Source organism: Neomonachus schauinslandi, chromosome 11, assembly GCF_002201575.2.
Source record: "Neomonachus schauinslandi chromosome 11, ASM220157v2, whole genome shotgun sequence".
In the NCBI taxonomy this organism is placed as follows: domain Eukaryota; kingdom Metazoa; phylum Chordata; class Mammalia; order Carnivora; family Phocidae; genus Neomonachus; species Neomonachus schauinslandi.
Genome location: NC_058413.1, coordinates 62,920,500 through 62,943,233, shown reverse-complemented (window position 1 = coordinate 62,943,233; position 22,734 = coordinate 62,920,500). Strand labels below are relative to the sequence as shown.

Sequence of the window (22,734 nt, the reverse complement as noted above, 5' to 3'; positions counted from 1 at the left end):
TGCTGCTCTCCCACTTCCAGCCATGCACTTGCCAAAACAAGACCAAGTAATAGTTTGTACCTTTTTGTCAGCTGTTATTTCTAAGTGCCAACACCTCCTGAGCAAAAAATAGAAAAACTACTAAGGATGACTCTTGTATAGAGATGACACAGCAGCATTTAAAAAAAAATAAAACCAGTTGGTGTTTACAGATGGAGCCCCTTCTGGCCACCCAGTGACTCTGCCTTGGGTTCAGCTCCACTCTCTGCCACCCATTCTTTGTTCATTGGTAAGATCTGCCCCTACATCCCAGCCTCATCAGAAAATTCTCTGTCTCTTGCCAACTCTTCAACAAGGAGTCAAAAAAGATGTGGTTTTAAATCTTGACTCCCCTACTTCCTGACTGAGAAAACAAGCCCCATTAACACCTCTGAGCCTCAGATCCTTCATCTATAAAGTGGGGTCATCAGAGCACCTACCTCAGCAGAAATAACTGTGAAAAACAGAAAGCAATGGATGTGAAAGCCCTTTACGGCCATACAGAATTATCTTTCCTTCATTGCTGTGGCTTTTTTCCCCCTCCTCCTCTTAGTCTCCTTCACATTACCCATAGGGCTTTTCATTCCCAAACATGAAAGGAAAAATTGGTTTAAGGTGCTGAGATCACAGCTATGACATAATCCCATCCACCACAGCTCCCCTGCGGGTCAGGTACTCCTAATGCAGTACCTGACTGTCACAGGGTCTTTAGAAGTGGGAGGGCATTGACATAAGGATGCTGCTACTGTGATCTGCCAATCTCCCTGCTCTGAACAAGAACCAGTGCCCTTTGTAAGTTAGAAAGTAAACCCAAAAGCAACGGATGAACAAAAGAACTACAGAACTCTCCAACAAAGTTAACCAAAGCTATGTTGCTTTGTCCTAGTTTTCTGAGTCACAAATGAAACCTACTGTCACCGAATATCTTATTTAAGGTTTGCCTTTAGAATATCCCATCAGAATGATTTGTAAGGACATTGGAAAAAGATTCCTATGGGAACATGACGTGTTATATTTATTTAGAGAAAACCACACTTCCCAAAGCGAAAGCATACAGACAGAAACACAAAGGAAAACCTATCTTTGGCCTCATTACTCATCCCATTTCCTACCACTAAAATCAGAAAGCAAATTCATTGACATTTTTCTCTATGTTGAGCACTGGGAACACCATGGTAAATGAAAGCCAGTCCTCGCCTTTATGGAATCCCCAGTCTAGTAGAAAGGCATAAGTATCTCCTGATGTTTAAAAGCTTTGTTATCCTGTGCTCAGGATTCTCCTCTCACATATTAGTCAGTCCATAAAGATTTCCCTGTGAAGTTACAAACACTACAGTACTAGTCGGCCATGTTTCTAGCCCTAAAGCTATACTTTGTCCCCAGCCATTTTTACGCTTACCTTCTGAGTTCCTATGACCTCTACCTATCTCAGGCTTTAGATAACTGTGGATCTTAGCACTCAATCACCTTCATTATTTTTTGGCCTAGACTGCAAATTTCAGCTGTTTAGTTTATTGAAAGGGAATCATATTTTCCCAAATTGAAAAAAAAACAACAACGACAATTGTGAATCTGACTCCTCACATACCAAACCCCAGATGTAGAAAAGCCCCTGAACATTCTTGGAGCAGCCATGAGTAGATGTCACTGAGAAGGAACATCAAGGCTCGTTCTCCACGCCATGAGGAAGTAGCCTAGCCTAGCTGTGCCATTCTCAGAGTAAGCCTGTATAATGTGACTTGGCCTGGGGCCATTTCTCACACTTGAAAAAAGTAAGACACTCTCACCCTACCGCATCCCAGCTACCTGGGTCCAGGGAAGACATCTGTACTTCACATCTTTATCCATATATTGCCTGATTTCCCCAAATTAGTTGTCATTATCAAAACTCTCTGTACTATTAACTCCTTTTATGAAATTAACTCGCCTTTCCTGGTGCTGTCTGCTAAAGGAGGAGCACATTGGCAGATGGAATGTGTTTCAAGGGGGATGAGCAGATAAAGCAACCAGTTGTGTTGCCCTTTAGTTTCAGGAAATACTACCTCCCATAACAGTCCTCTATAGAACAGCATACAGAAAGTCCTTTCCAATATCCCTAAACTATTTCCCTACCAAAACACAGTCAGGCCTGGGCCTGATGCAAAGGAAAGAGTAGATCCTCTGGGGTCACAGCTGAATCGGGCTAATCTCATGCCCAGTTCATTAACTTGACTTGAGGCCCCCTGTGAACCAGAAGGCTTGTAGTAAATGTCATTGGAGGGGCTGACACTTTCGCTACATTGTCTTCCTCAGTTCTCTTTCCAAAGTTGGAAGGCTAGATTTAGTAGCAATTCTGATCAGTGATTTAGGGTCCTCCTCAAATTTTTTATCTTCTTGAACTGACCCAGCATTTTCCTGATGAATTAACAGTAGAATAAAATCTCAAGTGTCCTGTGGTATCTGCTGATGAAGTTTTTGTAACATAAATGAACCCAGCAGACGCTTGCTTTTGGACAATGTGCTTCTTTGGGAAATAAAACAGAAGATGAAATAAAAGGTCCAGAAATTCTGACTGATGTGGCAGCAAACTATTGGATGGGCCCTCTCCTTGAACTGAATGGTTTCATTTTAAGTGTAAGTAACATGGGCTCCACTTCAGAGTGTCAGACAGAAGGCAGTCTCATAGGTCATTGCCCTGATGAATTGCAGGTAGCTGGTCTCTCGTCATGACTTAAGTTATAACCATCGAGAACCTGATACCATCCTAGTGCTGGAGTTTTATGAGGATGGAGGGATTTTGGAAAGATTCAAGGAAAGAGCAAGGAAAATGAACCCTGAACTGTGTCCGCTTCCTGTGTTTCAGAGCAGGGCTTGTAGCTGGGATCTGTGGGATATGACTGGTTGTTAGTTCACTGTAATTTTCTTTTCTTCTCTTCTCAGGAGGGCAAGAAGACTTCATTCTTTCTTATGAGCCTGTCACAAGGCAGGAAAGTAAGTTTCCCAGCATGCTCTGGTTCCTGATTTCCAGGCCATATCTGGTGACACCATTGAGGAGCCGAAGAGTGAAGGACTAAGGAGGATAAACTCTGCTTAATACTCCACTGTCCCCAGACCAGACCCTGCTCTCTCTTTGGCACAAACAACTTCCCTGCTAAGCACAGGCAGGGGCGGCTCCCAGGAGGATGAGGCGGCCCTCCAGATGAGTGGTCCTGAGTGGAAGGAGCACAGTTGAATCACTACAGAGCCCGACCTACAGGACAAATGGATAAAATCTCCTGGGAGACTGATGTCAGCTGAGTATTGAGAAAGGCTTTCTATCAGACCCGCCCTAAGATACAGGCCATCCTCTAGGCTGCTCCATTTCTTTTTCTAGGAGGCATTTATACAGAGGCTAATGGCTATTGACAAGGATATTGCAGAACGATTCAAGCATCAGAGGAGGAGTTGTACCAAATGGACTTTAGAGTTCCTTCTACCCTCATGTTACAAAGGAATTGGGAAAACCCCAGCAGAGATAGAGAGCATTTTGAGCTGAGGAAAAGAAATTATAAAAAACATAAGGTGTCATTATACTAACAATTACTTCTTAAAGTCATTATCTAAACAATGGCCAGACAGCTGCTTTGGAATCTTTTTTCTCCCACTCAATTGACTAAATTCGTTAGTTGTTTTGACATTGTGTAGGCATAACCGAAGAGTAAGCAAAACCCCTCCAAACATTTCTTTTCATTGACAGACACTGCAGTTGCTTTTCCCTATTGGAAAATTCCAGAAAGTAGGCACAGCCAACATACCTAGTGTTAAAACACCAATTTCTCCTGCCAGGCTTTGTGGGCAACTTAGCCAATGAAGTAATGCCCTTAGCAGTTCTGTTTGGTAATTTCGCCTTAAGACTCACCTATGCAGAGCAGTTGTGCAGTCCTGTTCACATCTTTCCCCTCATTTGCATCTCCCCTTCCTTCTCTGCAGTAAACTATACCCGGCCAGTGATTATCCTGGGCCCCATGAAGGATCGGATCAATGACGACTTGATATCTGAATTCCCTGACAAATTTGGCTCCTGTGTGCCTCGTAAGTATCATTTCTCTTTTTGCTGGAAGAAAGGCTCCCCTCCTTTGAGATGATAAAGTGTAATTCTGTTCCTCAGTGGTGTCTTCAGTGATTTGGATACTATCCGTTTCCTGTTATCTGAACATCTTTCTTTTAATCTGAAAGCATCTTAATTTTCTCTGCTTAACACTTCTCATCTGTGCTGCTGTGTATTCTCTATTTAGTGAGTATAATACGTCCTCCAAACTGACTGTGATCCCCCAGAAGGCAGGGTGAATCCTGTCATCCTGTAACTCCCATAGCCTTTAAAATAGCATAGAATTATTGATAGGCATCAGTATGTTCTTATAAATGGATTGAAATGCCACTGAAGCATCTTTTCCCATAGAATAAGAGAGATCAGAGACAAAGCCATGTATTAAAATCATCTCAGGATGACTTAGGGCCACGTGTCAATCCCAAAACAAAACAGCCTTCTCCATGGGTGGTAACAGTGCCAGGATATGAGAGGTGAAGACAAGAAGACGTGTAAAACTTTCATCTACCCTCTAGGCCATCCCAGATTTTAATCTGCTTTCTTGTCCTGACGGAGGATCATTGGGTCTCCTGGTCCCACTGAGTATAGTCCCATCAGAGTCTATCTGCTCTGTGTCCCATGCACACCACACCTTCCCATTCACCCCTACTCCCACAGCATCACATAAATGCTTCTGTGTGAGTGTGTGTGTGTTTATACAGATTCCCCCCCACACACACACACACACAGAGGGAATTTCAATTTATTAGATAATTGAACTCTTAAATCTATCCCAACAAATATTTCTTTCTCACTGTACATTTTTGAAGCTTTATGCTTTGAAGTGTCTCTTATATTTCAGCACTGCAGATGTCACCCAGAATACCTAAGAGTAGCAGTCGAGTGTGTGCAAGTACGGAGACAGAGGGGAGCTAGAGTGATTGCTGTATCTCATGAAACTATTCCCAGCAAGAACTCTGGAAAGAGATCCTGCCAAAGAGCCTATCTTGAGAAAGACTCCAGACAGAAATGATCAAGTCAAACCCTACTCCATGCATAGCAGCCTCCAGTGCGTTCCTCCACTTTGGAAAGAAAAAAACCCAGACAGTCCTTAATGACCACTCCCACTTTCCCCTCCACCTTGCATGCTTTCTTTTGTTTTAATTAATAGCACTATTTTATGATATTCAATATATGCTCATTGCACAAAACCTGGGAAATGCTAAAAAGAAATTTAAGCGAGAAAATTAAAAATATACAGACTTTCAGAGTATCCAGAGATAACATCATTGTTAATATTTTCATAGAGTTTCACCTATTTTTCCCTTGATTGGGTACATATTGGATATATACAATTTTTTTGGCTTAACATTATTTAAAATTTTATGTAAATATTTTAAATGATTATTACATCATAATCATTCCTCATTTATGGGTATTTTGGGTTGTCTCTCCTTTTCACTCTTACAAATTATAATTAAAATATAATTATAATTATGTGATAATTATTATTTATAATTTATAAATTAATATAATGAATATCTTTAAGATAAAACTTTATCTGAAGCTTTGATAATTTTTTAAGATAGATTCCTAGGAAGAAAATATCTGAGTCAAAGATTGGAAATATTTTAACATCTTTTATTTATATTGATAGGATTGTTTTCCCTTCTCTTCTTACTAAGAACTTCAGTCACCTCTAACCATGGTTAGAATTGATGACTTTTAGTCCCACCTAAACTGTGATGATCTCATTTCACATCTTTCTAATCCCTGAATATATTTTTACTGTTTGTCCTTTTTTTTTCCTCCTGACATATTTTCTTGCTTATTTGTTTGTCCCATAATCTTTTATCATGTACTGGACATTGTGACACTATGTTATTGAGAGTCTGGATTTGGTTACCTTTCTGTATAGAATATTATGTTTTTGTTCTGGCTGATAATAATTTACTGGCAAATCAGTGTCTTCAGTTCTGACTTGGTTTTACACTTTGTGAAGGTGGGTCTAGAATAAATGTAGAGTAACCTTCTAAATTGTAGCATTTCCACTCAGTCAGTTAAGTGTCTGGCTCCTGAATTTTGGCTCAGGTCATCATCTCAGAGTTGTGAGTTCCAGCCCCACATTGGGCTCCTTGCTGGGCATGGAACCTGCCCCTGCCCCTGCCTCCCTCTCTAAAAAAAAAAAAATTAATTAAATTAAATAATGTTAAATTGTAGCCTTTCCATGTTCTCAAGCAAATACTCAGTTCTGACTGAACTCTAGTGTCTCCTAGCACTAAATAACCTCTAGACCCTCCACTTGGAAATGGAAGTGGAGTGAATGTAGAGTTCCCCTTGTGTGTTTCTCCAGTCTCAAGGTCACAGCCCTGGGCTGCCTGTCATCTGATGCCCGACAATGGCTGTTCCATACACTTTGTCTAGTTTTGTAGTTGCTTACAGTGGGAGGCTAACAGGTAACGGGTACCTGTTACTATGTCATGGTCCTCCATATTACATATTTTTGTATATCTATGTTGAGGGTGTGGGGAAGAAAATAGGTGTAAAGGCTGTTTATGAATATAAATTACCTTAATTTTATTGTTTTTCTTTTATAAAGATACTACGAGGCCAAAGCGTGACTATGAGGTGGATGGCAGAGACTATCACTTTGTCATTTCCAGAGAACAAATGGAGAAAGATATCCAAGAGCACAAGTTTATAGAAGCTGGCCAGTACAATGACAACTTATACGGAACGAGTGTGCAGTCTGTGAGATTCGTAGCAGAAAGGGTATATCCCCCAATCATCTCATACCTCCCCTAAAGAAGGTTCCAGGTGGCAAACTGCATTTTTGGTCATTACTCTTTCCTGATTGCAGTTGTAAATTTTGATTAAATATTCGTTTTAAGACCTCTAAGCAGAGAATGACTTTAGAGCAAGGTCATTAATCTTTGTTCTAATCTCAATAAGGTATGCTGGCTGACTCCTGGGGAGGAGGGGGTTATAAACCTAAAGGCAATTAACAGCTTGAAGTTTATGGAGATTGACTTTGTCCTTGACTCACTTATCTTTGGCCGCAGTAAACAACATTGAATTTATTAAGGAAGCTTTATTACTCTTGGTTGTTTAAATCAGGGCCCTCAATTCTTTTTGTTTGAAAGAGTTACATTTTATCTCCCTGAAAACCTGGGACACTCATAGTGAAGGGGTAGATAGATGAAGAGGGCTAGGGCCTAGCCTACAGCTGGCAGAAATTCCAACTTAGAAGAGGTGTGAATACTGCCATTTCCTTCCCATTGATAATTTCAAGGACATGGAAAAGAAGAGAATGTTCAAGAGAGAACAGGATAGGAAGGCACATGAGTGTGGCTCTAAGATCTGCCTATAGAGAGATCCTAATTTACTGTCAACACGGAGGACCAATTTCATGGGAGAAAAGAAAAGAGTTAAGAGCCAATCCCATTTGTTACATAATTAATATTTGTTAGGTTGATTTGTTGTGATTTAACATAGCCTTTTGATGTCCTGGTAAAAAATAAACAAGAAATTTTAATGTCTATGTGAGAATACAGTAAGGTGCATCTCTTCCTTTCTCTCAAAAGTTAGGTTCTTTGAGCTATATCATGTGTTTCTAATCAGTTTCCTGGATGATTGCATCTATTCTTCTCTTTGAACATGTAAATATAACCTTTGTTAACTTGAAATGTTCTGGCCAGTGAATAATCAAACAGCATTTAAACATTTTGTTTAGCTGTTGCATTTCACAGAGAGCAAACTTGGAATTTATTGCTTAAGTGATATAGGGTTTGAACCATCTTATTATGTTTCTCCTGTAAGAGCCCAAGTATTCACTACAGTCTTCATTTTCATTCGGTATTATAGAAAGTTTGTAATCCCCTGTTATTGATTTAGCACTGTTCCTATCTGTACAAAATGCTTTTTCTCTTCTTTTCTAAAGTTCTTCTGGCCTCAGGGTAATGAGGCCATTTCTCTCCGGGAGTTAGAATATGATGTTTGCCAAATGTATCCTACTTTTCCCGAAATACTTTATAAAGCAACTCCTTGCTCTGAGCACTCACTGCAGTGGAAGCCCAGTTAAATGAGGTGTGCTATATGTAATAGAGTTTTCATGTAACAAACAAGAAATTTAAAGACGTAATATTGAAGGTAACTCTTTTGTGTCTGTCCTTAGCTATACTGGACTGAGCATATCCAGGGCAGGATACATATAAGCACTCAGCAAGTATTTATGGAATTGTTCCAAGTTCACATGATTACCATTTCTCCAGACTTAACATTGGTCAGGGTGAGACAGTGAGGTAGCTACTTATTCCAACCAACACTTCTGTCAGTGCTCAAGACTTGGGTTTGAGTTCTTCTAGCACTGAGACTTTGAGCAAGTTACTTATTGTTTCTAAGCCTTAGTCTTATCTTCCGTCAAATGTGGCTGGTAATACCTATCTTGTAGATTTGGAGATTTCTTGTTGACAGTTATCTTCAGAGATGGTTTATGAGCTTCATGAGTGTGGACCCAATCATATTACATAAGGCTACACGTCTTCTTTTGCAAAACATCAGATATTTAAGAAAATTAAGCTGAGGTAACACATGTAAAATCTCTATTGCAGTGTCAGGCACTTAGTAAGGGAGTAATAAAGATGAGTTATCAAAAGCAATCAGTGATGACCCTGAATATCAACTTTTATTTATGCTTTGCAGTGATCCTTTTTCAACCATTAGAAATTCAGTATCCCTTACCTTCTTTGAAAACATACTTACTTTTTGTTTTGTTTGTTTGTTTGTTTTGGTTGGATTATGATCATTCTTTCTGGATTAACTCCATATTTTTCTTCTCTTCCTACCAGGGCAAACACTGTATACTTGACGTGTCAGGAAATGCTATCAAGCGGTTACAAGTTGCCCAGCTCTATCCCATTGCCATCTTCATTAAGCCCAAATCTCTGGAACCTCTGATGTAAGTGGAGGGCACAGGAGGCTGTCACCCGCCGCCTGTTCCATGTGACACAGCAAATTGCTGACAGCTCTTGGTCCTAAGTGCTTAGAAGTCAGAAGTGCCATTGTTGATTTTTTAAAGCATTTCCTTTTGGGAAAAAAAATACATGAAAGTGTTTTTGAACCACTAGAGACATATTGTCAGTAATTCCCTAACGTGTCTTCACTAATGATTCTTGATTTTTAAGTTCATTTCACAAGTTGTTTTGTGTGTGTGTGTGTGTGTGCGCACGCGCACGCATGTCTGTATGTGTGTGCGTGTGTGTGTGTGTGTGATTTCTTTTGTTTTGTTGTTTTGAAGGTAGGTTGGTTTGGTTTGGTTTTCAAATGATAGGAAGCAATCGTCTTTGCTTGTCTCTTTCTTCTGAAAGCAGTTCCATTAGTAAATCTTTTTAAATGCGTAGGTTTTTATAGAGGGAGCAGACAATATTTTAGACTCTTTCTATTGACATTTCATTTAGTTCTAGCATAGAATTCTTCTGTTCCTTAATGAAAACCTCATGTATGTAGACCACTATCCTTAAAAGGGAGTTTTCTTAGTGACATAGCAGTAACACATCTATAACTTAAACCAACAGCTCCATACCAGTGCATATTTATGAATAAGGCAAAAATGTATAACTTGGATTTTTTTGTGGTTCTTTTTATTTTTCAGAGGACTGGCAAAATAGCTTCCTTCAAAATCACTAAACAAATTGGGCAAATATTCACAACTAGACCATAAAGTAACATATTTTCAGTGGCAATTTGATAGAAATTATTGCACTGCTTTCTAGACAATTCCCATACAAACGTGAGGCTGCCGTAGTAGCCAAAAGGCAGCGACTTGAAAATCGGTCGGGCTAGATTTGATTTTTCCCTTTGTCTCTGATCAGTTTTGTCACCTCAGGCAAGTTGCTTGACCTCCTTAAGATTTAGTTCCTCTCCTCTCCACTAGGCACATTAATAATACATACCTCACAGCTGGTATAAAGGTTAAACATGATCATGAATATGAAGCTCCCCATATGGTCTTTAGCATATAATAAGTACTCAATAAACAGTAGCCACTATAACTGTAAAAAATTTCAAGTTACTTCCCTGTAAAAGGAATAAAACTATTTTATCATCACAAAACACATAAACTACCTTTTCCATGAGGTCACAAGAGATAATGCCGCTATGTCTGTTGGCAAGAGCTTTGCTCAAATGTGCCTCCATTTGGCCCTCGAGATCTTAGAGCACTTGACAGGGTTCAGAAGTGAGCCACAGAGTACTGGAGAACAGTGCACATGGAAAAACCAAAGAGAAGGAAATTACTTAATCCCAGAGGTGAAACAATTACTTGCAGAAGGTATCAGCCAGCTGTTCCATGTCTTCTCTAGGAGTGAAGAAACAGAGTAAGCTGCAGTAGCTGGAACTGCAACCTAAGAGAATTAAGTTAAATACACAGTCAGTCTCTGGGGAAATTGCCAGAGAGGTGTCTTAAAAGCAGAATACATTCACATACATGAAAGACAAACAAAGGTTCTTACCAAGATGAAAAAATAAAATCAGGAGGTCACTGACAGTACCTTCTGCCCTGAGAATTTAGGTGTTAAATTTTAACGTCAAGAGCTTTGCCCAGAATTGGCACGTGGAAAAAAATGTGTGTTGATGATAAAATACTGGTTCTTGATGGTGTTATCCCTGGTAGCATGCTTGAAATCTCTCCTCATCTAGGATATGGTGTTGGGTAGTGCACAGAGTAAATTAAGCAACCATAAATTTCATTATGTAAAAGTGATTTATGATCTGTAAAGAGCCTCATAAATATTATTAGCAATGCTAACATGAAGAAGAAGAACAGAAAAGTGGCCCCCACCTCCTGGGAACAGTATCTTAAAGGCCTGTTTCAGAAATAGAAGAATAAGTTTTCACATCATAAATACGTGGGGGGGATAAATGGCTTCCCAGGGAAGTGAGGCCTGAGGGAGACACAGCAGTTGCCCATGTGCTTCAGTGTGATAGTGGGAGATATTCCCATCTGGTGCGACGTAGGAGAAGTTCTCCTTCCTTACACAACTATGAGATGACTTATCTAGTGTTACCTTGGGGCACTGTCACAGCCACTTATCACCAAGGAAAATTAAACATTCCGATGGCTGGATCCCACAATGAGGACCGTGAACCTGACATAATTTGCTGCAGCCATATTCATGAGTCTCGAGTGCCGTGATGGTGACATTCAGACTAATGGGATCTTATTATTAAACTGGATGTTTACTTTCCAGCTCCCTCTTTTCCAAGGGTTTTACTTCAGGACCAAAGCTGCCATGATCTGCCCACTCCCCGGGGAGGGGTGAATGCTAGGTCAACTGGAACAAAAGCATGGCCACTGTCACATTTGGGCATTGGTACAGCATCACACACAGTATTTCTCAAGTGCATCATCCACATCAAACCACAGAGCCTATTAGCACATACATAGCTGACTCTTCAGAGGAGCATAAAATCAAGGCTGTGGAGGAAAGGGGTGTTATTTTTATAGAGTGCCACCACATGACCCCTGTTCCTCACACCCACCCCATGGCATTGGGAAACTTTCCTGTGTCTCTTTACCTTGCCGACCCCAATCTGCTTTTACCTTCTTGCTCCCACGGTGGCCCATGTTTTCTTCTGTCTTCAGCTGTATCATAATTATGTTGATTTATCTAGTCCTCCATTCATTCATTCACTTACTCATTTAACAAAGAAGTCTTGAGCCAGGCTCCATGACACATGCTGATGTACAAACCCTGGTCTCTGCCCTCAGTGAACTCACAGATTAGACAAGGAGACAAAGGATATAATGGATATGTTAGAGGATAAAAATGGAAATTCAGTGAGGGCTACAGTAAGTGCAAAGGGAATTCAGAGAACACAGGCTAGCATGAGCCAGGGAAGTAAAAGAAGATCCAGAGCCACATGATTTCTTGACATCTGGAGCAAAACCCTGTCTTTCTATGAAAAATATCCCTGGGTTTAGCCCAGCATCTTCTGAACCCAAGGGTGACATCCACTCACAGCTTCTAGGACTAGTGCTATTTGGGAGGAGAATCATAGATAGCATCCCTCAGGACAAGATGAATTTATCTCAACATCAAGAGTTCAGGAAATTCCTATTTTTTTTTTTCTATTGCAGCCATTAAATCATGTCCGGAATCATGTTAATGTCTGACTTCAGTTTTTAATTTTTTTTTTCCAAATAAGCCCCTTGGGAAAGTCTTGGTGTAATGGAAAATCTGTTTGACTAAAAGTTGGCTTTAAAAGAACCCCAAAACTTTGAGTTCTGACATCAGATTTACTCTTTTACCTTCTCAAGTCTCTTTATTACTTCAGGCCACAGTGACATGCTCTACACAGTGACATGCCTAAAACCAGACCCCAGTCTCTGGCTTCCTCGGGGACATGCAAAGGCAGCAATGCTTTCAATATTCTACTTGCCCCTGTGATGCATCCCAGTGGGCCAACCAAAATACCTCTGCCCTTGGCTAGACTTTTATCAGCCCAGTGCAGCCATGCTTCTATTCATATGATCATCAGAGGCAAGCATTGTCAGTCTTTGATTAATAAAATGTCTTTGATTTAAAAAAACAGGAAGATAATATAATTTTTATTTAAGAAGTACAGTTTGTTTGGTAGGCAAAAAATTTTACCACCTAGAGGACCTGCGAAGATAAAGCTGCCCCTGGTTAGGAATCAGTAGGTTGGGTTATTTTCCATTTCCTTCCTGCTCAATTTGTCCTTGAGGTTGGATTTCAGTAATCTTACAATAATTAAGCAGCACTTATATACACCAAGAGTTGACAGACTAACAGAAAGAAAGGGACACGAGAGAATCCCAGGCATAATTCCTTTATAGCCCATTCTCCTATCAGAACAACAACAAAACCAAGTCAACACTGGAGACTCTTACTGAGATTCTCTATCCTTGTTCTCTATGGAGGTTACTTGCTTATAATCTATTTGAAAATATTTTGGTCGAGGCACATTTGATTGTTACATTCTCTCTGTGTCCATTTATTCATGCCTCCCTCAGCCAATCCTTCTAATGCCATTTGATTATAAAAGCAGATGAAGTTCAGGGCACCTGGGTGGCTCAGTCTATTAAGCATCCAGCTGTTGGTTTCCGCTTAGGCCATGATCTCAGGGTCATGGGATTGCTCCGCACTCAGCGGGGAGTCTGCTGCCCCTCCCCCCACTCGTTTTCTCTCTCTCTCAAATAAATAAATCTTTAAAAAAAAAAAACAGATGAAGTTCAGGGCTCTTGTTGCTGTAGACATGCCTCGCCCTTTGCAGAAGTTGAGCGGGGAGAGCCACAGAATGCCCCTTCAGCCTGAAAGATGCACATTCCTGAGGGGCCTGTCACCTTTTCTAGAATTCTCGGGAAGCACTTTCTATTTCTCCACTCCAAACATTTCCTGCTACACACTGAAGATGAACAGCAGCCCATGGGGAAGATGGGGAATGGAGAATTCAAAGGTTCCTGGGATAGCAGACCCTGCCAAGAGTCAAGTCTAGTTCTCTCAGATGTGCTGAGGGACAGAATGTGATGATGTCCTCTCACTCCTCTCCATCTCCTCTCCCCGCCTCTGACCACCCCTAGAAGATTTCGTTCGAATCTATGTCCCACGTTTAAGAGAGGTCGAGACAGTCTAGGACAAAGTCCAAGGAGGGGTAACCAGGAAGGTTAGGACTTGGAAATCACATCCAATGGGAGAAGAGATGAAGGGAGTAGGACAGTTTATTCTGAAGGAGTGGTAGCCTCAAGGGACATATGAGCACTTGATTTAAAGACCCCAGTGCCTGTCATGGAAGAAAGAGGTTTAGTCCTGTTTGACTACAGAGGACGGAACAGGGACCAGTGACTGGAAGTCAGAGAGAGACAGATTCTGCATCAGTCCAGTGTGAAACCGAGAGACTGCCCTCCGAGAGGGAGCGCTCTGGGAGGGTGTCCTTGTTGCTGAAATTCTTCCAGCAAAAAGAGTCCCAAATAAGGACTAGGAAGCCTCTAGTAAAATTACACTGTGCTTCCTGCAGGATTCATTTTTGCCACAGATTTTAATTTTTCAGGATTTGGCACATTCCCTGTGTGTTCTAATACCAAACCCTCATTTCCCCAGGGAGATGAATAAGCGTCTAACAGAGGAACAAGCCAAGAAAACCTATGATCGTGCAATTAAGCTAGAACAAGAATTTGGAGAATATTTTACAGGTAAGTTCATTTACCCCTGGACTATGAGAAAGGATCGATGGTCTGACATTTAGCATTAGAGAGGGCTTCGGGCCGGGTATACCTGGGCCCTAAAACCTTCCCACTGAGAAACACTAATTTCCCTCTGTTTTACCTATCTGATCCAGAACTCTGGGTTCTGTCTTCTCTGGATTCAGCCACAGCCAGCTCTAGGTCCCCAGTGGCCCTATGCAAAAGCATGAGCCAAGGATGGCACTGAGCTATCTCCTGCTATTAAGATTTCAGGCAGGGCGCCTGGGTGGCTCAGTCAGTTAAGCGTCCGACTCTTGATTTCGGCTCAGGTCAAATCTCATGGTCCCGGGGTCCGGGTCTGCGCTGGGCATGGAGCCTGCTTGGAGATCTCTCTGCTCCTCCCCCTTCACTCCCTCTCTTAAAAAAAAAAAAAGAAGAAGAAGATTTTAGGCATTAAACTATCGCCCTGATATCATCAGAAAACTTGAAAAAGAAACCTTTAGGGCTCAGTTAGGGAACATCCAAAGCAATGCCTCGTGAGAAGCAGTCTCAGGGCTCCATTCTCTGCTTCGATGAGGGGCAGGTCTGCGTCCTGCTAGCAGCAATTGAACAAGATGCTGAACCACTTTCCTGTGTTTCCATTGATTCCATGTCAAGTCCCAGGGCAAAACTTCGCTTTTCTTTTTAAATATTTCCTGGAAACATGAAGTTTGGAGAATAGAGGAAGATTTTCTTGCCCCGGGAATCCCGGGTTCTCTGTTCTTACCCACGTTCATGAAACACTGATCAAATCCAAAGAGTAATCAAACTGTGTGGAAATTGCTTTACAACAAAACAAATGGTTTAAAAACAAAAAGTTTCCTCCTGAATTTCCTTATGAGAAGTTAGATGCTTTACTGTTTGTCTTACTCAGAATATGAAAATGCCAGTGACTTAGCAGTTTGCAAATACGCTGAACCGAGTAATCTTAAGTAAAATTTCGATCAGTAACAAAGGTATGAGTCGTGTTTTATCCTGAAAGAACATCCAGGTATAAACATCAAATCACAGTTATGCACATTTTGACCAGTGGTTCATACTCAGAAATAAAATACAGTAATCAATATATTCTCAGGGTTGCTTTTGAAGATCTAACTATGTTTCAGTAGCAATTCATTATTAATCCCTAATGTCCTACAGATAGTACTGACATGTTTTGGAGATCTCTCTGTAAGCTAACTTTAGTTCAAAGGACATTATGAAATATACTTAAATCTGCTTCAGGTGACTTGGTGTTTTAGGTAATTCACAGATTAGCTGTTTGTGTATATTTCCTCTTATTTATGTTTCTTATAAGTAGCTGTCATAAAGCATTCCCAATATGAGCGGCCCTGTTATAGCAAAATATCAATTTACCAGATTACTTGGAGAATGAGTGGGGTTTCCTATTAAGGGCTTGGGGGTTGAAGGGGTTAACTCAAGTTGCCTCCACAACCTTATTACTTTCTCTATGTCAAAAATGTCTAAATTTCTGCACCTGCCAAGGTACACACAGTATATAGAATAAAAGGCCAGCTTTCTTTTGATAAGCAAGGAGATCTCAATCTGAAAATTGATCAGTGCCTAGCCCGGTGCCTGGCCCAGAGTAAGCACCCATAAAATTTGAATATATAAATGATTCATTTTCCAGAACCACAGACAGACGTATAGAAGGTAAAAAGACCGGGGTGCATTTGTTAGCTGATCCAGGACATGCACTGAAAGCATTTTTTTTTCTTTTAATCACTGACATGACCTTGCTTAAGTAAATTTCCCACTTTTCTTACTAATGAAAAGTAATATGAAGCTTCCAGATGAGTTCATCTGTCACTGGTTTGAGCTTCTGCTGTGTGATTGAGGGCTGTTCTTTACCAGGCAGGGAACGATTCCTAACTCTGGCGTGTTTACTCTTGTTCTAGCTATTGTCCAAGGAGACACCTTAGAAGATATATATAATCAATGCAAGCTTGTTATTGAAGAGCAATCTGGGCCTTTCATCTGGATTCCCTCAAAGGAAAAGTTATAAATTAGCTACTGCACTTCCGACAATGACAGAAGAGCATTTAGAAGAACAAAATATATATAATATACTACTTGGAGGCTTTTATGTTTTTGTTGCATTTATGTTTTTGCAGTCAATGTGAATTCTTATGAATGTACAACACAAACTGTGTGAAGCCATGAAGGAAACGGAGGGGCCACAGGGTGGGACAGAAAAGACATTGCAGTATGCAGGAAGGCTTTGGTTTGCTCAAAGTGCCAGGTGTAGGGATGAACCTCTGATGGGCTTTCTGCCCAAGAGATGGGCAGCCTCCTCACCCCAGCAGATATCCAGAGCTGATTTAGCTGCTGAGCTCTCTATGTCTTTTGCTTTAAAGAAAAGTTGCCAGCACTTGAACTTCACCAACCTTCCCATTACCCACATCTGTAATTGGTACACTTCGAATTTTATAACTATGCACACTCTTTGATTTCTTAACGAGCAAAAGAAAGAAAGAAGGAAAAAGTAAAGGAGTCCCTTTGGAGATGGCATAATATCAGGGAAGGATAAGTGTGTAGTTTCTTTGACTGGCATCTACAAAGACGAGCATTTCATAAAATTCACAAGTGTATGGAGGACTGACCTCCCTGAGAGGAGGGGGTTCCACCTGAGGTTAGCTTTATGATTGTTTATTGTCTATTTTGCCATTTATAAACTGAAAGGAGGCACTAAAGATGAGAATAATTTATACAATAAAATATATTAAATGTATAGAAACAAATTTCTATAGGTTAAAAAAGTTTTGTGAAATATTTTGTAAAGACTAATTGAAAGACTAAATGTATGCACTATCAGCAAATGATCAAATTCAAGAACTGAAACTTGCACTCTCCCTTTTGTTGCCAATGATCCATTAAGAGCATCTGAGTTCTTTCCAAAGTCTGACAAAGACTTCTCCCTCACTTACCTCCCATGATCTCCCTTCCATATTAGTGACACACTCTCATGGAGCACATCCCTTAATGAGTTGCCCTCATGGGTATTTTTGGAAGACATTTGGTTAATGCATTTTTAAGCTGATGGCTTTCAGAGACAAACTCATGCAAATGATCTAAAGGGAAGTTTTTGCTTTTATCTTATTAACCTGGGTCTGCCATGCAAATAGTTCAATAACTTTGTTTCTAGTTACTTACATGCAGTTCTCAAAGGATCATTTAGTATTTTGGCCAACCATGAGTAATTAGGAGTTTGTTTGTTTGTTTGTTTGTCTATTTCACAAGTAACAGGGTTTTGTAACAGCCAGAGATGGTATCGAGCCATGGAGAGATCTGTCCCAAGAAGCACTATTTCTTTGAGGAAGAGAGAAGTATCTGGTTGGGGGGGTGAGGGGTGCAGACTTTTGTTTCTGTGTACAGGGCAAAGAGAACCACAAGAAAAGACAATTAACAGCTTTGAGCTCAACCAATTGAACTGCCTTTCTGGGGGCTGCACCTGGACCAAGTCTATTTTTTAGCAATTATAATGATGATTTAAAAAAAACTCCCGAAGCCTATATCCCACTTTAGAGCTGATGATGACATCAGCATTGCTTGTGCCCACAGTGTTTAGAGAGAGACTTGTCGGTGATCTCAATAACCACTCAACTCTGGGTTCTATGCATACCCAGACTAAGCCCCATCGCCTTATTTCTGGGGTACATCCAGACCTGGCAGGGATTCTGCCACACTGTGCAGCAAACCAGCATGCAGGCTGGGATGGGAGAGCGAGAGATAGAGCCATCAGCAGTGATGGGGCTTCTTCATAGTAAGAACATCGGAGCTCAGAATGAGGGTCTCTTTCCAAACCCAAGGTTGTTCATCTTACACTAACTACCACGGTCTGCCTCGCTGCAGTCACCAAAACAAACACAGAAATGCAAAATTATGCATCTACCTATAGTCTTGAGGCTGCCTTTGCCAACGGAAGGGCTAGCAATGCATTTTCCCTCTGATGAAAGTCAAATTTGGGGGGGGACTTCCTTAGAATGCTCAAAATGTTTAAAGTTATGTCCACGGCTGCAATTCACCAGTTTCAGGTCAAGGCCTACTTTCATCAATATTGCTGCCAGAAGTTTTCTGCCACCAGAATGCCATTCCTGATCCCAGCTCTATTTTTAGGCCACCATAATAACTTCTTTGGTTTCTCAACTGAGCATGCAACCATTTATTTAAAGGACTGTCATTAATGAGTAGATGTTTCCGCGGGTCGTGTGATGTGCTTTCCATTTAATATTAAGTATTGCTGTGGCTGAGTACAATCAAATTGAACCACCAACCCTTGGTTTTGTAGTAATATAATTATTTATTTTCCTAGTGTAGATGCTTCCAGATTAGAATTGGCATTTGCACTGATTTTTTTATGTAGATTTATATAAATATATATACATATATATTTGCTTGAAGAATCACCAAGCAAATTGGTGAGAGGGTCTTTTCCTATAGAATTTACACCTCCATTTGTTGTGTTGTCTTGCGCTTCCCAATGTTGAGGTCTCTATGGCTCCAATGAACTGGTGTATTTTGCAGCAAATCTGATGATTGTATGGATATGGCAGGAAAGTTACCCAGATTACATCTGGTGCAAATGCACTTGGAGCCTGGGGCCAGACTGGTGCTAACACTGCAAACTTTGTCCGGAGCTCTCTCCAATCTGAAGGCTTGCTGGGGGCGCAACATCACCTTCACATGCTGGGCCCTTTCGGAAAAGTGCCAGATCGTGTCACTGGTGCTATTTTTCATGCTCTGGTACAATGTGTAGCACCACGGGGGTCTCAGCTTTACCAAACTCAAAATCGCATTTGTCAGCTAATTGCAGGGGCATTTGTATTTTGCTCTCCTCCCACAGGATCTGTTGGCCATTTCTTTGCCGGCCTCTCCCCACCCCTGCACCCGCCCCCCAGCCCCAAGTTCTTGGCTTGGTGCCATCTGCTCAGTGAGCCCATCTTTACGAAGCTGCACTCAGGTGCCTGTGAGCTGTCTTAGATCCTACTGCCAGCCCTTCCAGACTCAGAGCCAGGGAAAAGCTCTCCACGCCTCTGGCTCTCGCCTCTGGTTTTCCCTCCTTCTTTTCCTCTGCTCTCCCCCTTCCATTTCTATCTCATTCCATCACTCTCTTTGTGCACCTCTCCTTTTCTCCTACTGGCCTGTCTTCCCCGAGTGCTGCCTTCCTTCTGCAGTCTCTCGTTACTCCCTCCCCTTCACTCCCCTATCTCTCTACCCCCTTTGGGTCTCTCTTCCCCCCTGCCTCATTCCCCTTTCCCCTCATTTCCTGTCCTTTCTCTCCTCCTCACACGTCCTGAGCATCTCCTCTCCCATACCCCACTCTGTGATTTTTCTGTCCTATAAGGGCTCATGGCTGATTCGGACAGCAAGTCCATACACTGGACCGATGACACAATTCCTGTGGGTCACCATTTCACTTACACAGCCCAGAAAGCAAAGCTGAGCATGAGGTCCCCGGCTGGAGCCAGCTCCAGCACGCCTCACTGAGCCAGCCTGCACCGCTGCCCTGGCAGTGACGATGCACACGCGCTCTGGGCCCCGCAGCACCTGGGTGCCTCTCTGCCTGAAGGCTGGTCCACACTGAGCCCACTCTCAGCACCATCCTGTGGCTCTGAGGACACCTCCTCTCCACAAAGGCAGACTCTGGCCCCGAAATCATTCTGACAGCAAACCTCTTTCTCATTGAAGCCATGCCATCGCCTTGGTTTGGAGAGAGACATTTTTTCCCCACTCATAAGCTTCCCCCCCCACATTTTCATGTGAAGCCCCCTCTGCTTTTCAGCTGGTGATTGCTCTGGTGAGATTGAATGGACTCGCTGATGAAATAACATCTCTTTTTTTCCTGTCTTGGTCCTGCCTAAATTCCTACAAAAGTATTTAAGTCAAGGAGTCGGGCTAGTTCCTAAGCTTATCGTGGTCATTTGTCACTCCCAGGGGGAAAAGGGAACATTTCTCTGAAAGCATGTGGAGTGACATGCTGACGACTGATTTGGCAGAGATGTCCCTACAGAATTCTGTGGATATGCATTTTACTTCTGTGTATGTTATGGTCTATGTGGTATGTATATAATGTATACACATACTACATTGGGTATGAATGAATGTGGATGGAAACCCACACACACACTCCAGTCTGTAAATATCCTTCCTCACTGAAAACTGTGCTTTGGAAATCATTTCTTGTACAGCTGTGCAGTTTCTTGTAGCAGCTGAGGACAAGCTAAGACAGGTGGATGATTTAGACAAAGATCACCTAACGGGCGGAATACAGAATCTCCCTAGCAACTCACGAGGACAGACAACCAAATGGCAAGGTTGACTCCCAATGAGATGGCAAACTTTTCTTCTCTCCTTTTTGAATTTGTGTTTCCTAAGTGTGTCTTAAATTCTGAGTGCACCAGGCTGTACCCGTTAGATCCTTTCAATATGACAGTTTCGTGCTTCTCTCTGACAGGATGTTTCTCCATCGAGCTGTAGTGCAGGAGGAGAGGGAGGGAGGAAACACTCCTTGCCCGGGCTGGAGTTTACAGAGACACTGCACAGCTTACACTCCTGTTAAGTGTAAATATTCGACACTTCCATTCCATTTGTGTAAAAAATAAAGCACACACAATTATAAAATCAAGATGTATATTTCATACTCAGTGTTGTCTGTGCATATTTTATTGCGTTGCTGTCAGCGGTGGCCCCATTGTAAAAATGCCTGATAGAGTGTTTATAAACATGTCATGGTTTTATTATGAGATATAAATATTAAAACATTTTATACTTTATAGCAAATTATTTTCTCCCAAAGCATAATTTGTCTTGCTTCATAAAGAATAGAATCAGCCATTTCTATTTTTATCAAATTTATCTGATTTCAGAGCTAAAGTGTAGTTAGAGGAGGTTTGCTCTGAGGAGCCCAGGCAGGGCTGAGAGGAGCCCAAAGTGGTGCTTTTACATATTTTTAACTAAATGGTTACTATCTCGCCTGCTTCTCATCAGGATTTGGCCAAGAGTGAACCATGTATTAAAAGACAGGTTTTTTTAAAGACCCCCACATCTATGTGGGAAAAAAAAAATCTATTCCCCGGTTTCAAAATTGTGAAATTCCAGAAGATACTCAGAATTGAGAAAAATATTTTTTTCATATCTAATACTTAAAATGCAAAGAAAGGCACAAATTGGAGAGGAGATGTCATTATTCATGTACCCTGGGCCACAAAATAGACCAGCTCCAGAGATCTGAACGTGCCAAAAATGTCAGGTTCAGGAACCTGAATCTGCCAGATAATATTCTAAATTCTTCCTGTGAGGTTAAACATATGCCTTGTCATATTGACATTTAGACAGCGTAGCTCTGACAGCTGGAGGACCAAAACAAATTCCTCCCGTGGGAGGAGTGGAATTTCACCATTAAAGCAACCGCTATGCAGTAGGTTTTGCTTCACGATAAACTATCCCATCATCAGGTCAGTCATTTGGGAAACCAGACTTGGTCATTCCATCCTGACCATCACTGGGGGCCCACAGGAGTCTCCACCAGGTGTCCTGTCGCTGTCCCTGAGCAAAGACAGCATATGAAGGCATTGACTGGGGACACCTGGGTGGCTCAGTGGGTTAAGTGTTTGCCTTCCGCTCAGGTCATGATCCCAGAATCGTGGGATGGAGCCCCGAATCAGGCTCCCTGCTCAGCGGGAGCTTCTCCCTTTCCCTTTGGCCACTCCCCTTGCTTGTGCTCTCTCTCTCTCTCTCTCTCTCTCTCTGTCAAATAAAGTCTTTAAAAATTTTTAAGAAAGAGGGGCGCCTGGGTGGCTCAGTCGTTAAGCATCTGCCTTCGGCTCAGGTCATGATCCCGGGGTCCTGGGATCGAGCCCCGCATCAGGCTCCCTGCTTGGCGGGAAGCCTGCTTCTCCCTCTCCCACTCCCTCTGCTTGTGTTCCCTCTCTCTCTGTGTCTCTGTGTGTCAAATAAATAAATTTTAAAAATAAATAAAAATTTAAAAAAATTTTAAGAAAGAAAAGAAAGGCATTGACTGAGGCTACAAGCCCAATGCAGGCCTCAACTTTCAACAATTATTCAATTTTTAACATTTACAGTCTCACCAGGCTTAGTATTAGTGATAGCATTGCACAAAAGCCAGATTAGCTCCAGTACTGGGTGTGTTTATTCAGGGTGGGGGAAGCAGGGGAGGTTTTGACTTTTTGTTTCCCTCTTTAACTTATATGTAACTATTTTAAAAACATGAGGTTTAGAAGTCTCAAAAGCTAAAAGTGGACTGCACATCTGTGAACCTCAGAGGGTCTTGCTACAAATCTATAGTCTTTGTAGATATTCTGAGACTAAAACATCCAGTGACAGAATGCAAAAGCCTCAGCGGGGGACAAAGCTAAGGAACCTCTGGAGGGGGGGCCACCGGCTTTCCCAGCACAACCAGACCCAGAGGCTC

General features: G+C 41.6%; 1 protein-coding gene across 11 annotated transcripts in view; it reads left to right on the top strand.

The window, feature by feature from the left end:
* DLG2 (discs large MAGUK scaffold protein 2) overlaps nt 1-17,646 on the top strand; it is a 1,451,407-nt gene extending 1,433,761 nt beyond the window's left edge. For 9 of the 11 annotated variants that reach the window (XM_021686448.1, XM_021686449.1, XM_044919513.1 and 6 more), the window contains 6 exons: nt 2,938-2,988; nt 3,967-4,068; nt 6,663-6,835; nt 8,911-9,020; nt 14,182-14,273; nt 16,202-17,276. In XM_021686448.1, coding sequence (XP_021542123.1) covers nt 2,938-2,988; nt 3,967-4,068; nt 6,663-6,835; nt 8,911-9,020; nt 14,182-14,273; nt 16,202-16,308 — 635 coding nt within the window. In that variant the 3' untranslated portion in view covers nt 16,309-17,276. Of the gene's footprint in view, nt 1-2,937; nt 2,989-3,966; nt 4,069-6,662; nt 6,836-8,910; nt 9,021-14,181; nt 14,274-16,201 lie in introns of all 11 variants that reach the window. The other 2 variants (XM_021686447.2, XM_044919510.1) reach the window with 2 other exon arrangements.
* Nucleotides 17,647-22,734: the final 5,088 nt, after the last annotated feature.